At 47.6% G+C, this 18818-nt stretch overlaps 1 protein-coding gene and 1 long non-coding RNA gene across 4 annotated transcripts; one reads left to right on the forward strand and one right to left on the reverse strand.

Annotated features, from left to right (window-relative positions):
* Positions 1-462: 462 nt before the first annotated feature.
* Positions 463-15061, reverse strand: Zdhhc4 (zinc finger DHHC-type palmitoyltransferase 4). Of its 3 annotated transcripts, XM_060368078.1 has the most exons (8): positions 14974-15061; positions 14229-14398; positions 12000-12124; positions 10315-10388; positions 9021-9199; positions 5943-6068; positions 4814-5058; positions 463-801 (listed from the first exon to the last, which is right to left on the reverse strand). In XM_060368078.1, exons 3-8 carry the CDS (start codon positions 12114-12116, stop codon positions 511-513), a joined length of 1032 nt encoding a protein of 343 aa, XP_060224061.1. In that variant the 5' UTR covers positions 12117-12124; positions 14229-14398; positions 14974-15061; the 3' UTR covers positions 463-510. The 3 variants fall into 3 exon arrangements, with proteins under 3 accessions (XP_060224061.1, XP_060224062.1, XP_060224063.1); XM_060368079.1 differs by lacking the exons at positions 10315-10388; positions 14229-14398; positions 14974-15061 and adding an exon at positions 10389-10491; XM_060368080.1 differs by lacking the exons at positions 10315-10388; positions 14229-14398; positions 14974-15061.
* LOC132648029 (uncharacterized) lies at positions 5597-7652 on the forward strand. Its single transcript, XR_009586388.1, has 2 exons — positions 5597-5771; positions 6342-7652. It is a non-coding gene; the product is annotated as an uncharacterized LOC132648029 (long non-coding RNA).
* Positions 15062-18818: the final 3757 nt, after the last annotated feature.

Here is an 18818-nt window from a genome sequence, read left to right on the forward strand (position 1 = left end):
TAAGATTGGGGTTTGGTTTTGGTTTTGGTTTTTTGAAACAGGGTTTCTCAGTGTAGCACTGGCCATCCTGTGTAGATCAGGCTGGCCTCGAACTCAGAGATCCACTTGCCTCTGTCTCCCGAGCGCTAGGATTAAAGGGGTACACCACCGCTGCCCATCGAAGATTGGAGTTGTTTTTTTTTTTTTTTTTTGAAGATTGGAGTTTTTAAACAGAGCAGAAAGGTCTTGAGTGTGGTCCACAGGTACAATAAATAACAGGCCATCTCTTGACCCTCACCCTCACCCCAACACTAGGGCCTCAGAAGTTACTGGTTCCAGCAGAACATAAACAGCAGGGAATCTGCCATGGCACTGGGAAATACTGGACTCAGCAGCCTTGCTTCCCTTCTGATCCCCGGAGCAGCCCACTCGCACTCGCACGCAGAAGCCAGCACAAGCAGTCTCAGAAAATACACATCCGTGTACACAAACAGACGTGCACTGTATTCAAAAGACAGGGCAACTCCCACTCTAGTTCCTCTTTTTCTCAGGACAGGGGGTGGCGGGTAGAAAGACCTCTCCAAGGTTGCTCCAAACCCCTCGGGAGTGAACGTTCTGGTAGGCGTGGGGCGTGGCTGGTGGGGCCCAGGCCACCAGAGGGCAGCGCTGGCTCCAGGCCCAGTCACCTCTGCACCACTCATTTGTGGTCTGGTTGGTGGCTGCCAGGTACAGAGCAAAGCACAGGTAGCCTGCCAGGAGCAAGCTCAGTACCATGACAAAGCCCAGCAGGAAGACGATCCGTGGAAAGGCCAGGAACAGGTACTGGGGGCAGAAAAACACCAGTGTTAGCAAACAGACTGTGACGCCTCTGTCACCAGCCCTGACCCTGTGCGATGGCGCAGAGCCACCACTCAGTTCACCCCCTGCATCAAATCTGACCCATCAGGCAGTACATACAGTTCAGAGGTGCAGCAATGCCCTAGCATTCTGAGCATTCGTGAGGCCCTGGGTTCAAAACTCTCCTTCTATCTCTTTCTGTGTCTCGGTCTCTCTCTGTCTCACATACACATGTGCACACGCAAGCAAATTTGACCTTTTAACATAGATGTGAGTCATACTCAACACAGACAGACAGCCCCAGGCCTAATCCTAGTATGTGCAAGAGCTTCCTGCAGGCTATCTGAGGTGTTCACACAGGCAAAAAGGCCACTCAACACAGCATTTTGCCAGTCTGCTGTTTACAAGACAGTTAAGTGGAGACACATAGTGTATCAATCTGAAGTCCTGCAAGGCAAACCACTGCCTCTGGGCACAAGAACACGAGCACAGGGCGCTGACAGTGGTGCTGGCCCCTCCAGCCCTCTCCTGCGTGATGGAAGGCTGAAACGAGGATGACAAGTGTCAGGCTAGCCCAAGTTACAGAGACCTTGTCACAAAACAAAACAATCACGAATTAAATGAGTGTGCATAAGGAAGAGCAAAGCTCTGGGTCAGTCACGCTCAGGCATCCAAGGAGCAATTACAAATCAAGTCAGACTGTACAATAGCACTTGTGAGAAAGGTGCGGTTCGGGGGCTCACTAGTGTCTTATGGGAGTATGGCACGGTGGCAATGGGGGCATAAGGAAAGCAGCGTGGGAGTCCAGCTTATGCACCACCACAGAATTGGCTGCCTCTGGGAACTGACACTGGGGGTGGGGTCTACACTGCAGCTTCTCTTTTAAACACTTCTTTTTAAATCTGCGGGTGTGAGTTCAGACGCTCAGGTGTGCACTTCTACGGGGAGCGGTGTCACGTGTCTGCCCTGGCTTTCTACCAAGCTTGAAGCTCGCTTGCTAATGCAGTGCTGGGTAGCCCGGACTGTGAGCTTCTGCGCTCTCCTGCCGCCACCTCGCAGCCTCTCATCTCGCTGTTGGAGCGCAGGGATTACAGATGTATGCCACCACACCGTGCTTTGCGTGGGTTCTGGGATCCAAACTGAGGAGGGCCTCAGGTGTGGCAAGTGCCTTACCTACGTGGCAGTGTAGATCCTCAGTGAATAACTACTTCTTGATTATTTGAATATCCTGTTATTTTTATAATATGCAGGGCAAAAAAATTTAGAAAGAATCCAAGAGGAGAAAAAATTCATTAAAACTCTTGAGGGCAACTGTGTAGTCACAGAGAAGAGACAATGGACAAAGGATGTCTCAGCTTTTCTGTCCCCAAAATCCTATACTGACTGGGCATGGTGTTAATACATGTATTCCCAGTACTTGGGAAGCTGGGGCAAGTATCTGAGCAAGTTTGGGCTACACAGTGATACCCTACCCCAAAACAAAGAAAAAACCTTTAAAGGTAGTTTAATTAAAAGTGCTGGTGAAGCCAGGCACAGTGGTGCAGGCCTTTAATCCCAGCACTTGGGAGACAGAGGCAGGTGGAACTCTATGTGTTCGAGGCCAGCCTGGTCTACAAAGCGAGTCCAGGACAGCCAAGGCTACACAGAGAAACCCTGTCTCAAAAAAAAAGTTTTGTTGAAGATACAGAGAAGCTGGAAGCCTTAGACACTGCCTGTAGGGGACATTCTGGCTGTAATTCACGTACCACATGACCTCAAAATTCTACTTCTAAGCACACACCCAGGGAAATGAAGATGCGTTGGCATGAAATGTGTGTGTGTACTCTTTACAGCAAAATTACTCAAAAATAACCCAAAACTGGAATAGCCAAATATCACCTTCTCCAGACGTAAAATACATTATATTCACGAAACAGTATTGCTTGGCCACAGAAAGGAATGAAGATGAGACTCAGGCTACAGCATGGATGGTAGAGCAGTCAGAAGCCAGTGTGGAGGGTCACACTCGGCATGACTGAATCTATGACACTTGTAAAGACAGGAAGCACACGGACTGTTCCCAGCGGGGGCAGATGGAGCGGCAAGTGTTCTTTTGGGGGTGGTAAGATGCTCTCAGATGCAGAGGAGAGGACAGGACACAGTTCTGAAGACCACAACAACACTTGCTTGTATATCCACAAAGACGCAGCCAGGCTCTGCTACTTTGTGGACTCTTCTTCTTCCTGCCCTTTATCCCCCAAGTTTCAACCCCCATCACTAGATAGGAGAGAAAAAAGGAGAGATGGGAGGGAGGCGGGGAGAGCAAGAGATCCCTGATTCTAATTTCTTTCTTCTTTGAGCACGACTAATAACAAACTGAAAACCAACCACCCTAAAACCAACAACCTCTCTAGGGGCCCTTGCATTCATGTACCCTCGGAAAAGTTCCCAGAATTTAAACGTCACACAATTGCAGAAACTATCTGCAGCTGGCAAAACCACACTTCTGCTAGAGCAAAAGGCAAATCATAGTCAGCTGCTGCAGACAGGCCAAGGCAGCCCCACATCCCCCCACCTGCGCTTAAAACAAAAGCACATGCTTAGAATATTTCCTTTCTTTTCTATTTTTGGTTTTTTTGAGACAAGGTTTCTCTGTGTAACAGCCCTAACTGTCCTGAAACTCACGCTGCAGATCAGCCTGGCCTCAGACTCACAGAGATCCCCCTGCCTCTGCCTCCTGAGTGCTGGGATTAAAGGCATGAGCCACCTGCCTGGCTTATTTTTGTGGGTTTTTTTTTTTTGTTTTTTTTTTTTTTAAGAAACCAAAGTTCCAGAATTGTTACTACACAAAGCCCTGAGTTTGATCCCCAGCTCTGCATAAACCAGTCATATTAGTAAACAGTTATTTCAGCACCCAGAATGGGAAGAGGATCAAAAATTCAAAGCCAGAGTGATATACACAAAGTCTGTCACAATAAATAAATTAAGCTATATTAATTTTAAAAACCCATATGTTAGCTAGGTGTAATGACACACACTTTTAATCTCAGAACTCGATAGCTAGATAAAAGCAGATCTCTATGAGTTCAAAAACTAGCCTGATCTACATATCAAGTTCCAGGCCAGCCAGTCAGGGATGAAGAAGAGGAGGAGGAGGAGACCAAGAACCCAAGGGTTCAATGGCCCCAGGGCTGAACCTACTGCTATCATTTTACTAAATGGACACAGTATCAAACTACCCTCTAAAGTCGTATCTCTCTACCCATAGGTTAGTGCAGATTTCAGCCCTCATCAGAGAAAAGTCTGCACAGTGGACACTGGCTAATGCAGGCAACTGGTCAAAGTGCAGTGTGTCAGGGGAGTGCTCAGCATAAACAGGACAGAACATTTATATCTGTCTGTCTGTCTCTGTCTTTCTGTCTCCATCTCTCTCTTACACACACACACTCACCAAGGCCCGGGGACAATCATAGGATGTGGGGCAGAAAGACCATAAGGCCAGAGGACAGGGCGGGTCAGAGTTAAACAGTGTCTTGCAGAATTCCTAGCACAAGGTCCAGCTGAGCAACATCCCAGCAAAGCCCCACTCCTAACTAAGGAGCTGTAGATGGGTAATGGCTCCTGGGAGAGGGTTGGTCAATTCTCTTTAAGGGTGTGACTCCTGGAAGGTTGACCAGGATCCAGTGAATGACCTCACACCTATGAGCATACAGGCAGCACAAACTGGACCTCATGGGCTTAATAAAAGGAAAAGAAAGGAAGCAAGAAAGGAAGGAAGGAAGAAAGGAAGGAAGGAAGGAAGGAAGGAAGGAAGGAAGGAAGGAAGGGAGAGAGAGAGAGAGAGAGAGAAAGAAAGAAAGAAAGAAAGAAAGAAAGAAAGAAAAGACACAAAGTTGGGAGAAGCAAAATATACCTTATGCATGTATGAAATCTCAAAGAATTAATAAAAATAATGTAAACATTTTTTAAAGAATTAAAGAGTAGCTTTATGTCTCCCTGGGACCCAATGCAAAATTACCTGAATAAGAAAGATGGTGTCCATAGACTGGAAATGCCCAAGGTCGTCAATGTAAGTTTCCTGGTACAGATCCGACAATGCCACTAGGCGGACCAGAAAGGCAGCACTCACAATGGCTATGGTGGCAGCAGATGCAGTCAGTGTCGAGAGGTAGATGAGGAAGTACCTGGTGTTCCAGGCCCCAATGCAGTTGTTCACCCAGACACAGTGATGATCAAAACGGTGCACACAGCGGTCACACACCCCTGCAGGGAAAGGCGCATGGTGTGGCTGCATCCTTGTGAGGCAATAAAGACAGGCACGCTTGCTGAGATTTTTACAGACTGACCCTGACAGGGTGGGGGCAGGGCAGCTGTTGTCACCAGGCTTTTAGAGCTGCAGTGTGAGAGGCTGGAAGATGGCTCCCAGGTTAAGAACGCTTGCTATGCAAGCGTGATGGGCTCTGAGCCCTAGCACAGACAGATGCCGGAGGTTTGGTTGGCACCCTCCCTGGAATCTCACAGGCAGAAGAGCACAGGATGCCCTGAGCAAGCTGCTTGCCTCGCCTGCTGAGTGAATGGGGACACTCTGGGTCAAGAAGGAGACCAAGCATCGACATATAGTGTGAAGAGCAACTGAAGAAGAGCCCTGACATCGGCCTTGTCTGCGTGCGCACATGCCACACGTCCACCCCCCACACAAGTGAGTGTGTGCGCACGTATTTAAAAAGGAACTGGAGGCTGAGGGCCAAGTGGACAGAAAAACTGGTAAAAAAAAAAAAAAAAAAAACTTTCTGGACATTAACAGACTTAGTGGGTTTTGACTTCTGCAAAACTCTTGAGTTCAATGTGGGCAGTCTTAGTGTCTTAGTCTATTCCTTTTTTTTCTGCAGTTGGGGATGAACCCAGGCCTTGGCACTCACTAGCTGTACAACCTACAACCTCTGACCCCCATTTCAGCCCATCATTCCAGCTGCTAGGTCAGTGTGGCTGGGTGAAAGAAATGTTTTAGTACTGGGGTCAGCTGTTGGGAACCCTGGAGAATGCCAACGTGGAGCCTGGTGTGTTTGCTCTGCCAGCATTCCCCTGTGGACAGACCGAGTTGGCCGGGGGGCGGGGGGCAGCTGCAGGGCCCCGGGAGCTGTACTCACTGCAGTGCTTGGACCGGGCTGGCTTCCTTAAGTCGCAAGTGGAGCATCTGGAGTTCTTTGGAAACATCACATCATCGAATTCATAGACTTGCAGAAGCGACGACTCATTGGTTTTAGTGACAGTGCCTGAGGAGAGAAAGGATCAACGTCAGTTCCTCACAGTCGGGTTGGCCGGGCCCACCAAACCCAGACCAGCACACCGCAGCTAAAACTGCTGTGTCTAATATTTTAGAAAATTTACTTTCTTTTCTGCAGTGTTCATGTTCGGGATGTACGTGTGTGTGTGTGTGTGTGTGTGTGTGTGTGTGTGTGTGTAGGCTCCGTAAGTGTGCGCATGTGTTGAAGGTGGAGGACAACTCCAATGTTGTTAGCCAACTTTTTTTTTTTTTTCTGAGGCAGATTCTCATTCACTCAGAGCTCAGCATGCTGCAGTGTGTGCATTAGGCCCTGCTGGCTGGTTGAACCCTCCAGGGCTCCTATCTGCGCCCCAGCCCTGAGAGTGCGGGCAAGAGGCTCATACTGGCTCCCAGCTTCTGTACATGTTCTGGAGACCGGGCTAGGGTCCTCTGCTTCCTGAGCGAGCACTTCACCGACGCAGCCCCACCCAGCCGCTTACTCATTGCAGAGAGGTAACTCGGGGCTCTAGTGCACATCTTTATTTATTTAGTATCATGTGTTTGAGTGTATCATGTGTCTACAGCGCCTGTGATGGCCAGAGAACAACTGTGCGGAGTCAAATCTCTCCTCAACCTGTCCGTGGGTTTTAGGGATCAAATTGAGTTGCCAGGCTTGGCTCCGCAACAGGTACCTTTGAACCATTTCACTGGCCCTTTATTTGGTTTCTTAAGAGTTTCACTCTGTGGCACAGGCTGGCCCAGAACTTGAAGCAATCCTTCTGCTCTAGCCTCCCAAATGCTGAAATTATGGATGTGGGACAGTTTAAGCCATGCTCAGGTCCGTGGCCGACGGGCGATGGAGCTGTGCAGCCGTCGGCACAGTTGATGCCGGACCACTGCCATCACCCCTGGAAAGCACTGTTCTAGACAGGCACCCCAACCCCTCTCTAACACTCACAGAAATGGAACCCTGCAGCCGGGAAGGGGTACGGTGGCCAAGCACTTGGCAGTCATTCAGCGGGCCCTAAGTTCTATCCCCAGCATCAGTACAAGGGAGACAAAAAATTCTTAGAAATGGAGCAATATAATCTTCTGGTTTACATCCAGCAGAGCATTTCATGGTTCATCCAGGTTGTAGTATGAATATGTACTTTCTTATCCTTTTGTTTTGCTTTGTGGTACTGGAGATTGAAGCCAGAAATTCACACACTGCTCAGCCGCTCTTCAGTGAGCTACATACACAGTGCCCTATTTATTTCTTTAGTGGAATAATATCCCACCAGTTATGGACGGTGATTGGAATGAGACCCACAGGCTCACAGGTTGAAGAAATGGTTCCCAGCTGGTAGGCCACTTTGGGAGGAACAGGAGGTGTGGCCTTGGAGGAGGTGTGTCCCTGCGAGTGGCTTTGAGGTTGCAAAAGCCCATGCCTTTCCCAGTTATGGTTCTCTCTGCCTCAGGCCTATGGGTCAGGCGAAGCTCTCGGCTACTGCTCCAGCATGGCTGCCCACCTGCTTCCTGCCTGCCTGCCTGCCTGCTCCCAGCCATGATGGTCATGGAACTATGAACCCCAAATTAAATGTTTTCTTTCTAAGTTGCCGTGGTCATGGTATTTTGTCACAGCAAGAAAACAGTGACGAAGACAGCGTGTTTATGACATTCACCCATTACTTAATAAATATTTGGTGTTCCAAGGGTAGAAAAACTTTTTTCCCATGGCAGTTCAGTATCCAAGTGGGTTCCATTTTAATAGGAACAGGGACTGTCTCTGACATGAACTGATTGGCCTGCTCTTTAATTACCTCCCCCTGAGGGGGGAGCAGCCTTACCAGGCCACAGAAGGAGACAATGCAGCCACTCCTGATGAGACCTGATAGACTAGGATCAGAAGGAAGGAAAGGAAGACCTCCCCTATCAGTGGACTTAGGGAGGGGCATGCATACAGAGGGTGGTGGAAGGAAGGGATTAGGATGGGAGGAGGGAGGGAACCACAGGGGGGATACAAAGTGAATAAAGTGTAATTAATAAAGAATTTTTTAAAAAAAGAAAAAAAACTTTTTTTTTTTAAATTTCAAAAACTATTTACCAAGCAGGGCATGGTGACCTGTAATCATCAGAGGGAGAAAAAAAAAAAAGGTTGGGTGTTGTGGTGCACATCTTTAATCCCAGCACTCAAGAGGCAGAGGCAGGCGGACCTCTGAGTTTGAGGCCAGCCTGGTCTGCAGAGCAAGTTCCAGGACAGCCAGGGCTACACTGAGAGACCCTGTCTCAGAAACAAAGTAGGTACAGTGATGCAAGCCCGAAATCCAGCACTAGGGAGAAAGAGACAAGGAAAGCCCTGGCCCAACCTACTTGACAAGTTCAGACCAGAGAGAGGGAGAAAAAGGTGAGGAGCGGACAGTGCTTAAGGAATGACGCTCAATGTTACCCTGTGGCCTCCACATGTACATGAACAAAACACACACACACACACACACACACTTATCCTGTGGCCTCCACATGTATATGAACACAACACATATCACACACACAGAAAAGACACATAATTAAAGATAAAAAGAAAGCTGCAGTATACTGACCACAGCTCCACATGGCCATACACTATTGAATGAAAGTTTCAAACACTAAAAAGTGTCTTGAAGCTAGTATGGTGGCACATGTCTGTGATCCCAGCATTTTGGAGGTAGGAAGCTAACAGGGTTCAAGATTGGCCCAAGTCACAGAGCAAAGTTCTGCCTCAGAATAAACAATGTACATTAGAAGATCTCACACTAATGTGTATGTTACAAAGTTTATATAACCCATGGATCAAAGACCAGAGCTAATATCGGAAAACACTCAAAACCGAAAGACAGTGAAAATGTACCCAAGGGGCTCCTCTGCCGTCTTCTAGGGAACAGCTACTTACCAGAGACAGCATCGTCACAGGGCTAGAGCTGTTCTAGCCTGGCCCCTGACTTACCAGGATTGGAGGAACACGTCAGGGTGAAGAACACCAGGTTCATGCTCAGCAGCACATAGGGCAGCAGAAGGGAAGGCAGAGAGAACTCCAGCTCCTGGCAGTAGCCAAAGATTTCACAGGTGTACTCGGCATAAACCAGCGCTTGCAAGAGCAGGTGCAAGACAATGAAGGCGGGGTTGCTGGAAGAAAGCACACGGGCTCATGCATGGGCCACTCAGGGAAGAAGCCACATGCATCCAAGAAACATGACCCAGGCCAGCCACTTCCTGTTAGAGTTAAATCAGGGCCCAAAGTGGTAGCACATGCCTGCAACCCCAGCACTTCAGAGCTAAGTCAGGTTTGCCCTGAGTTTGAGGCCAGCCTACGCTAAACAGCAAGTACCAGGATAGCCATGGCTACATAGTAAGGCTCTGTTTCCTAAACAAAATAAAAGCTAGGCATGCTGGTGCGCACCTTTAATTCCAGGAGAGGCAGACAGATCTCTGTGAGTTTTACATAGAAAGTTCTAGGCTGGCCAGAGGCACACAGTGAGGCCCTGTCTACAGTAGCAGCAGTAGCAGTGGGCCTATTACAGTAGCAGCAGTAATTGGGGCTGGCAAGATGGTTCAGCGGCTAAGAGAATTTGCTGCTCTCGCAGTGCAGTTCCCAGCGCCCACAGAGTGGTTCACGACTATCTGTAGCTCTAGTTTTAGGCAAACTAGTGCCCTTTTCTGACCTCCACCAGCTCCTAACCCGTGTGGTGCACATACACTCAGGCACATACAAGTAAAATAAAAATTTTTTAAAATAATAATTAAATTAAAATCAGAAGCACATTTTGGAATTAGTTATATTTAAGAATCCTTTCCTATTTTTTAAGCACCTTTACTTGAAAGTGGACATCATGGCCATAGGCACAGCAACTCGTGACCACTGTCCCAGCGCTTGGGAGGCTCAGGCTAGGACGGGCATGAATTTGTGGCCAGTCTGGTCTATGTCATCAGTTCCAAGCCAGCCTGGGCTGTAGAATGAGGCCTTGCCACAATACAACGAAGCAGCTATGTTGGTCTGGGTAGATACAGTTCAGTGGTTAGGTAGAGAGCTTGCCAGACAGTCCTGATTCAGTGGCTCAATCCCCGGCACCACAGCCAACCAATAAATGAATGCCCAGAGACGAATGGTAAATGATCTACGAGGAGAGATTTCAAAGCCAGCACCCTCAAAACTCCCAGCATCCTTCCCCTCGCTATGCCAGAAACTACAGGCTCTTCCAGAAGCTATGGAATGGCAACAGTTAATGATCCAGACTGAATACCGTGTGTGGAAGAGTTGATGGAGAAGCCTCTGCCCGGCTCTCTGTAGGCGTTGCGGGATTATGCAGGAGCATACCTGGAATCACAGAAGGGGCAGCTTCACTTCTCATTCCCCTCACTCCCACAGAAACCGATTGTCCACACGAAGCTGGCTATGGCGGTCATTCTAGGCATTGCTTCTTCATGGCAGAGAAGCAATTCAAGAGAAGAAAGAGGGCTTGCTTCTACCACACATTCTTTCAGGCCAACTTTCACTTTTTTGTGGTGCATGTGTGCATAGTGTGTTCATGTCCACACATGCACACATGCGCATGGTCAGAGGCTGGTGTCAGATGTCTTCCCTGATTGCTCCCACCTTAGGCATCAACACAGGGTGTCTCACTTGAATCCAGAGCTCGCCTCTTTGGCTAGTCTAGCCAGCCAGGTTGCCCTGTGGATCTCCTGTCATTGTCTCCCAGTACTGAGCTCACAGGCTGGCCGCCATCCCAGCCGGCGTCTATGTGCGCTCTGGGGATCTGCACGCCAGTCCTTCTGGCTGCACGGCCAGCACGCTAACCAGCTAACCCTCCGCCATCCCCTCAGCCTGGAATTCGTAATCCTCCTGTTCGCTCTGGGGATCTGCACGCCAGTCCTTCTGGCTGCACGGCCAGCACGCTAACCACCTAACCCTCCGCCATCCCCTCAGCCTAGAATTCGTAATCCTCCTGTCTCAGCTTTCAACAGGCTAGAGCTTAGGAAGTGTAGACAACTTCTCCTTTCCACCTTGACAGCAAAGAAGGCATCCATCAGAGTCTAGAGAGGCTGCTGCACCAGCTGCCTCTTCCTTATCCTGGCTTCTATCTACTCCATGTTCAAGATCCACTTCCAATCCCCAGACTCCTCCCACATCAATCTCTTCATGGCTACTTGCCCCCATTTTGCTATGACCCCCAAAGGAATGGATGGCCTGATGTCAAATGAAGACAGATGGCTCAGCCTTCTGTCATATGTCCTCCTTCTCCTCCTGGTTCCATGTCCCGTCTACTGCAAGCATGTCTAGGCAAACACTATTTGCATTCATGCCCAACTACAGACATTACACACTGTTTAATAAGCCAACCTTTGGGCTGGAGAGATGGCTCAGAGGTTAAGAGCACTGTCTGCTCTTCCAGAAGACTGAGATCAATTCCCAGCAACCACATGGTAGCTCACAACCATCTATAATAAGATCTGGCGCCCTCTTCTGTCAAGCAGATGTACATGCAAAATAGAGCACTCATATGTAAAATAAAAAAATAAATCTTAAAAAAAAAAAGCCAACCTTGAAAATTCAGCCTATTTTGCCAGGCACAGTGGTGCACACCTGTAATCCCAGCACTCTGGAGGCAGAGGCAGGTGGATCTCTGTGAGGTTGAGGACAGTCTGCTCTCCAAAGAGTCCAGGACAGCCAAGGCTACACAGAAAAACCCTATCTCAAAAACAAACAAACAAACAAACAAACAAAACAAAAACCAGATTACTTTTTGTTTGTTTGGACATGGGAGCTTGCCATGTAGCCCCAGCTGGCCTTGAACTCTCACTCCTCCTATCTCAGCCTCCCAAGTGCTGGGATTACAGACAAGACTCCCAACAGCAGGTCCAGTGGGCCCTTCAGACCAGCATCTACTACAGCATTCAAACTTCAGCAGTATCCAGGGATCATCACTACCTGTGCTCCTCGAAGGATCAGGCCTTTCAAACGCTGGTTTTTTGTGAAGATGCAGATCGTGACAACACCAATCAATAAGAAGGCCAGGTAGAGCAAGAAGAGAACCAGGAAGTCCATGCTGGAGGCTGCAAAGGAAGAGATAGCATGAGTAACTGCAGCTTATTTCCAGCATGTACCCCGAGCCCTGGGTTCCCTCCTGCACTCAGAGTCACACCCAGATGGCTGAGCACTAGTCTTTCCTCAAGATGATGCTGTGTTCTGCCTCGGGGGCAACAAACACCTTTCTTTTGTTAGTTTGTGTGTGGGCTGTGTGTGCAAATACATGTGTGTGCACGTGTCTACAGGTGTGCATGGACATGTTTACATGTGCTCAAGCCAGAGTTTGACATACGGTATCTTCCTCATCATGCTCTACTTTATTTTCAATTACATTTTATTTACTTCTTTTCCTGTGTGTGTGTCACAGTGTGTGTGCCACGGACAACTTTTGGGAGTTTTCTCTCTTTCCACCATGTGAGTTCTGAGCATTAAACCCAGGTTCATCAGGCTTAGCAGCAGGCGCCTTTACCCCTGGGGCTTGGATTCTATCCTTGTTGTCTAAGATAGGGTCTCAGTATGTAGACCAGGCTGGCTTCAACAGGGATCCACCTGCCTCTGCATCCTAAGTGCTGAGATTAAAGGTGTGTGTGTTTGTCTGAGTGTGGGTGGATGCTGCCATAGTATGTATGTGGCAGGCAGAGACAACCGTGGTGGTAGTCCTTCACTTCCAACTTGTTTGAGACAGGGTTTCTTGCTTGTTCTCTGTGGTGTCCACCAGGCTAGCTGGCCTGTGTGTTTCTGAGGATTCTCCTATCTCACAGTGAGAAAGCTGAGTTACATAGATGCATACTCCTACATCAGGCTTCTACGTATGTTCTGAGGACTTGAACTCTGGTTTTCATGCCTGCAAAGAAAGCACTTCTCTCACTAAGCTAGCTCTCCACCCCAAAGTGTTGGTCAAGACAATGGCTTCCTTTTTTTCAGTATTAAGAAACGAACCTAGGGTTTCACAAACCTGTGCTGCCACATATATAATATGTACATTCATCATATTCCCTTAGAGCACAGTTCTCCACCTGTGGGTCATGACACCCTCGGGGGAAAAATCAAAGGACCTTTCACAGGGTCACCTAAGACCATCCAGAAACACAGATATTGACATTGGGATTCATAAATGTGGCAAAATTGCCATTATGAAGTAGCAAACAAAATGATTTAATGGTTGGGGGCCATTACAACATGAGGAAGTGTATTAAAGTGTCGCAGCACTAGGAAGGTTGAGAACCACTACCTTACGGTTTAGAGTCTCTTGCTAATCATGCAGCTCACCATTTTTTGGCGTGGCTGACAGTCATCAAGCCATGCTCAACTGGTTGGTGCCAGGGATCACACTTGCACGATGAGCTATCTTCCAGCCCCTCGGCTTTTTTTTTTTTTTTATTTTTTTTAACTTAAGATCTGGTCAAGTTTGAGTCCTCAAGGTTACAAGCATTATTAACAACACCATCTCTCAATCCCTTGTTTTTTGAGACAGGGATTTTTGAGTCTCACTATGTAGCCCAGACTAGCTTGGAACTCTGAATTCTCCTGCCTCAGCTTTCCAAGTATTGGGATTACAGAGATGTACCACCACACCCAGCAACAAATTCTTTTACTTCCTTAAATATTCACATAGATACTGATAAAATCCTCCCAAAGAATCTGCTGACCTCATCAGAATGGGAGTGGTCAAGATCCCACGCCCAGAGTCAGGCATAATAAAGAGATCAGTGTCCACAACTTCACGACTACCCAGGAGAGCCAGAACAACGAAATACAAAGACCTGTGTTAAGAAACGGAAATGGGGTGCTGGAGAGATGGCTCAGAGGTTAAGAGCACCGGCTGCTCTTCCAGAGGTCCTGAGTTCAATTCCCAGCCACCTCATATAATGAGATCTGGTGCCCTCATTATACATGGTGTACATGTATAAATAATAAATAAGTAAATCTTAAAAAAAAAAAAGGAAAGAAAAGGAAATGGGGGAATGGGGAGATGGCTCAGCCATTAAAGGCTAAGATTCACAACCATAAAATTAAGAAATGGAAATGGTGGCATTAACTTTACCAGGCTGGATTCTGGGCCAGAATTCTAATTCAGATAATCAAACCAGAAACTATTAACAAAAGAGGAAACCAAAAGGCCGTTCTCACAAGGTAACAGAAGGTCTCCCGATCACATATCTCTTTGTTGGCACGGTTCCAGCATGCATTCCTCTTTGCCACATTAATGGAGAATTCAGACAGCAGCTCCGCTTGGGCAGCGCTGTGCATCTGGCACACGCATAGCTGGCGACATGGTTGTTCCAGGAATCTGGAACTGGCTGCGGAGACAAGGGCAACACTTAACACAGTGTTAGCAGCGGAACGCGTTGCAAAGGGCATTTGGAGGTAGAGGATACTGCACCGCCGCTGAACTGGGAAGAAAACTTAAAGTCCAATAGCTCCGGGTGTGCCATCCCTATAGCTGTCACTGTCACTAGGCTATCTCTGGGGCGCCCACAACGCAATCCAGACACAGGCTGAGGTTGCCCGCGTGAGGTCCTGGGTAGTTTTCCCTTGACTTTCCAGATACGTTCATTATTCAAGGCCCTGGCACACTAGTGGTCACATCTGCAGCTGTGATAGGACCAGGGAAGGGTAGTAGTGAAATGGAGCCCATTCCACGATCAGATCCGGGATGCATCAGGCTCAAAGGAGGTAAGGGAGGTTCTGCAGCAGGCTGGGAGACCGTGTCTGCGTCCGGAGTTACTGCCGGGTGGGAGGGGAGCGCACAGGAAGCGGGATGCAGGGGCCTCGGAGAGGACTGTGGTCCTACACATAGCCGGGAGGCTCAACACGGGGTCCCGACGGCTGCCGCCAAGCCGGGGTGCCACCTAGCCTTCCGAAGCTGCCTTACCCCGAGCCCCGCCAACTGTCAGCGCTGCCACCTGGCCCCAGCTGAGCACTCCGCAAGACTTCCGGCGCGCTCGTGACGTCATCGGTGTCCGCGACAAGACCGACTTTCGACGGAAACAGTTGCCGGAGGCCGGAAATTGTGTTTAGAGCTCCGTTCGGTCAGCAAGTTGCGTTTTGTTTTTCCTACTTCGTTGGTTTCTATTTCTCTTTGAATGTATGTCTTTCTGTCTTCCTCTCCTCTCTCTTCCTCCCTCCCTTTCTTCCCGCTCTTATTATTACTTGACAGTTTCCTACCTGTAGACAATGAATCTAGGTCATTCCCCGACGACCCTCAGCCCTCTGCTACCGGCCCCCTTCACTTCCCCTGCTTCCCCGTCCTATCTTCATGACCTTTATTTGATTCTTGTGGGTGGGGCTGTTTGTGGTGACCCGCCGACTTTAATTCTAATTTCTTGCATGACCATGAGTAGAAAAGCTATTTTCTTTTTCTATTTTTAAGTTTTTCTTGCTAGAACCAAGATCTCAGCTGGGCATAGCGGCCCACGCCTTTAATGCCAGCACTAAGGAGGCAGAGGCGGGTCTCTGAATCTGAGGCCACCCTGGTCTACATAATGAATTCCAAGCCAGCCAGGGCTACGTAGCTAGAACTTTTCTAAAACCAAACCAAAGAAAACGAATGAACAAGCAAAACGAAGGTCGCACTACATTATAACCCGTTGGCCTTGAGCTTTTTTTGAACCTCTTGTCTCAGCCTTCCTTTTGTTGGGATGGCAGGCTTACACAACCACACCCAACACAGGAACTGGAATTTTCTAGCACTTTGACAGAAAATAAAGACTCTTGGGCCTGGTGCAGAATTACTGGGCTGTGCAAAGCAGTCTGGGCTTTTCTGTGTCCCGGGAGTGGCTCCTGACAACCCAGCAGGTACCCTAGACCGCGGTGTCTGTGTCGTACTGGTGACAGTTTTCTCACAGCCACATCATTGGGTCCCAGCATCTTCCACTGCTCGGTCACACGATGTCCCCACCTGAGTTATATTCTGCTGTGTGCATGCCCCTTGCTCTTGCCGCCTCTGTGTACAGCTCTGAACATGCTCCCTGTTGGGGCAGTGATTACTGTTTCACCCGAATCCTTGAGGATAAAGAACTGTTTTGATGTTAGGCAGGCATGGAATGAGAAGAGCTGTTTCCAAACATAGCACTAAGGTCCCTGTGGGGTGTTGCTTTGTCTGGATATCCCCAGAGCCTCTGAGAACTATTCTCGACACCTCTGAAAAACAGGTTCTCTTTGAGGGAAAAAAGGTCTGATCTCTAGCCACTGACTTCAAAGTTCTTTTTTCCTGTTTGCCTTGCTGCCTGCCACAGCTTCTTGATTCTTTTACCTTTTTTTGGGGGGGAAAAACCTTACCTTTCTGAATATATTGTATCCAAGACCTTTGCAACTTGTGAACACAGAATGGGTGTGTGTGGTGAGACCTGAAAGACTGGTTACGGATAGAGACCATCTCACATCCAGAGTAGGCTGGATTTCATCAAGGTCTCCAGCAATATCCTGAATTTTCGGGGCGTTTCCCCTCATCAATCAGAGCTTTATTACCATCCCTTCCTGGTTTTCTCTAGATGGTTTTGGTTCAGACTAACTTTGAATCTCAGTTCAGTCATCCATTTCATCTTGTGTCCTGTTGCATTTCATTAAACACACAAAGAGAAGGGGTAGAATGTACATGAGTCAAATTATCCAAAGCAAAATCTTCGCTCACCATCTCTTCCTTGATTTAATCATCCTTATTTAGTATGTACCCTGCAAACTCCTTTTTTTTTTTTTTTTTTTTGTGGGAAAGGTGTCATCTCATTATGTACCCCAGGCTGACCTTGAACTCACAGTTCTCCTGGGTCTGCTTCATGATTGCTGGGATTACAGGGCTAGCCAAAACTCATTTTGTGTTTATGCATACAACAAACATATTGACTAATAGGTCCCATTTGCTATTCTAGGTCAGAGAAACATAGCAATTAAACAAAATAAATTTCTAAAGCACATGCCTTTAATCCCAGCATTCAGGGAGACAGAGGCAGGTGGATCTCTGTGAGTTCGAGGCCAGCCTGCTCTAGAAAATGAGTCCAGGACAGCCAAGGCCACACAGAGAAACCCTATCTGAAAAAAAAAAAAAAAAAAAATTGCTGAACTTGCGTCTATCGATGAGTTGGTGGACCCTGGGTTCCATCTCAGGCACCACACAGAACTTAGCATGGTGGCATGTGCCTATAATGCTGTTACTGAGAAGGTGAAGGCAGAAGGAATATAGTTTAAAGTCATTCTTGGATACACGAGTTCAAAGCCACCCTGGGTTACGTGAGACCCTGTATTGGGTCTGTGGACCACAGGTTGGACACAATCATCTAGGCAGTTTGAGATTGTTAAGTTTAGTGAGTATAGTATTTTTTGCCTTCAGTATAGTAGATTTATCATTCTTACTGTGGACAGGCAGGTATGATGGCACATGCTTTTAATACCAGTGCTCCAGAGGGAGACAGAGGCAGGTGGATTTCTGTAAGTTAGAGGCCAGCCTGGTATACATAGTGAGTTCCAGGACAACCAGAGCACATAGTGGAACCCAGTCTGAAAAAAAAAACAAAACAAAAAACATTCTTACTGTGGGACATTGTGTTCTCTCCTACTTTGTAAATTTTTTTTTTTTTTTTTTTTTTTTTTTTTTTTGGAGGGAGGAATTCAAGAAAGGATTTTTCTGTGTAGTCCTGGCCATCCTAGAACTCACTCTGCAATCCAGGCTGGGCTCACATTGACAGAGATCCACCTGCCTCTGCCTCCCAAGGGCTTGGATCAAAGGCATGCACCATCATCACCTGGCTACTTTGTAATGTTACAGATAGTTTTTCAATAAGATGCATTCATAGCTTTAAAAGAATTATAACCAGACCTGTAATCCACAAAGGTAGGAAGCATCATGGATGAAGGAAGTTCATGAGGTTTAGGAAGAGAATCATGAGTCTGCCGCCAGCATGGAACACACAGAGACACTCCCATAACCCCAGCACTCAGGAGGCTTGGATAGAGAGGTTGAGAGGCCAAGGGACACCCACGTTATATATGACAGAACCCTGTCTCTAAAAGAATAGTTCTGCATCAATTTCTCAGTGCTTTCCTGGCTTTTGAAAATCAAGTGCTTCTCAAACTTTATTTTTCCTCTCTGCACCTCAGAAGCTCTAATCACAAACACTGGCATCTGTTTTATAATAGCATAAGGAAAAAAAACACTGAAGACTAAATCTAAGGACTTTTACATCAGTCTTCTATCTTTTTTTTTTTTTTTTTTTTTCCAGAGCTGAGGACCAAACCCAGGGCCTTGACGCTTGCTAGGCAAACACTCTACCACTGAGCTAAATCCCCAACCCCACATCAGTTTTCTAGAAAGGATTAAGTTGCCTTTGATTCATGGAGCAAAGAATTCTTGAGGAATCGTCTTAGACTTTCCTGTCAACCTTTGAAACCAGACCTGTGATATCAAGTTGTTTTTTTTTTTTTTTAACCTGTCATTAGATCAGTTGACAGGATCAGCCACCTTTTCCACCATGCTCTCTTGTTCCTTGGAGGAATGCCTGAGGTAATGTGGAAATGGGATACAGACTTCCTACCCGGTTGGAAGGAATGGACCAGACGGTAAAGTACCTGCCACAATACACACACCCACTTTAAAAAAAAAAAAAAACACAGCTAGGCTTAATGGCTAATGCTTTCATTGCAGCACTTCCAAGACAGAGGCAGGTGGATCTCTGTGAGTTCAAGGCCAGCCTGGTCTACAGAGTAGTTGCAGAACAACCAGAGCTT

Source organism: Meriones unguiculatus, chromosome 15 (genome assembly GCF_030254825.1).
Source record: "Meriones unguiculatus strain TT.TT164.6M chromosome 15, Bangor_MerUng_6.1, whole genome shotgun sequence".
NCBI classification, from domain to species: Eukaryota; Metazoa; Chordata; class Mammalia; order Rodentia; family Muridae; genus Meriones; species Meriones unguiculatus.

What these genes read in the sequence shown, in the direction of transcription:
- Zdhhc4 (XM_060368078.1), bottom strand. Translation starts at nt 12,116, where the DNA reads ATGGACTTCCTGGTTCTCTTCTTGCTCTACCTGGCCTTCTTATTGATT. An exon ending in TGATCCTTCGAGGAGCACAG is followed by an intron (nt 10,389 to 11,999) that starts GTAGTGATGATC and finishes CTGTGATTCCAG; the next exon opens with GTATGCTCCTGCATAATCCC. An exon ending in GACGTGTTCCTCCAATCCTG is followed by an intron (nt 6,069 to 9,020) that starts GTAAGTCAGGGG and finishes TTCTCTCCTCAG; the next exon opens with GCACTGTCACTAAAACCAAT.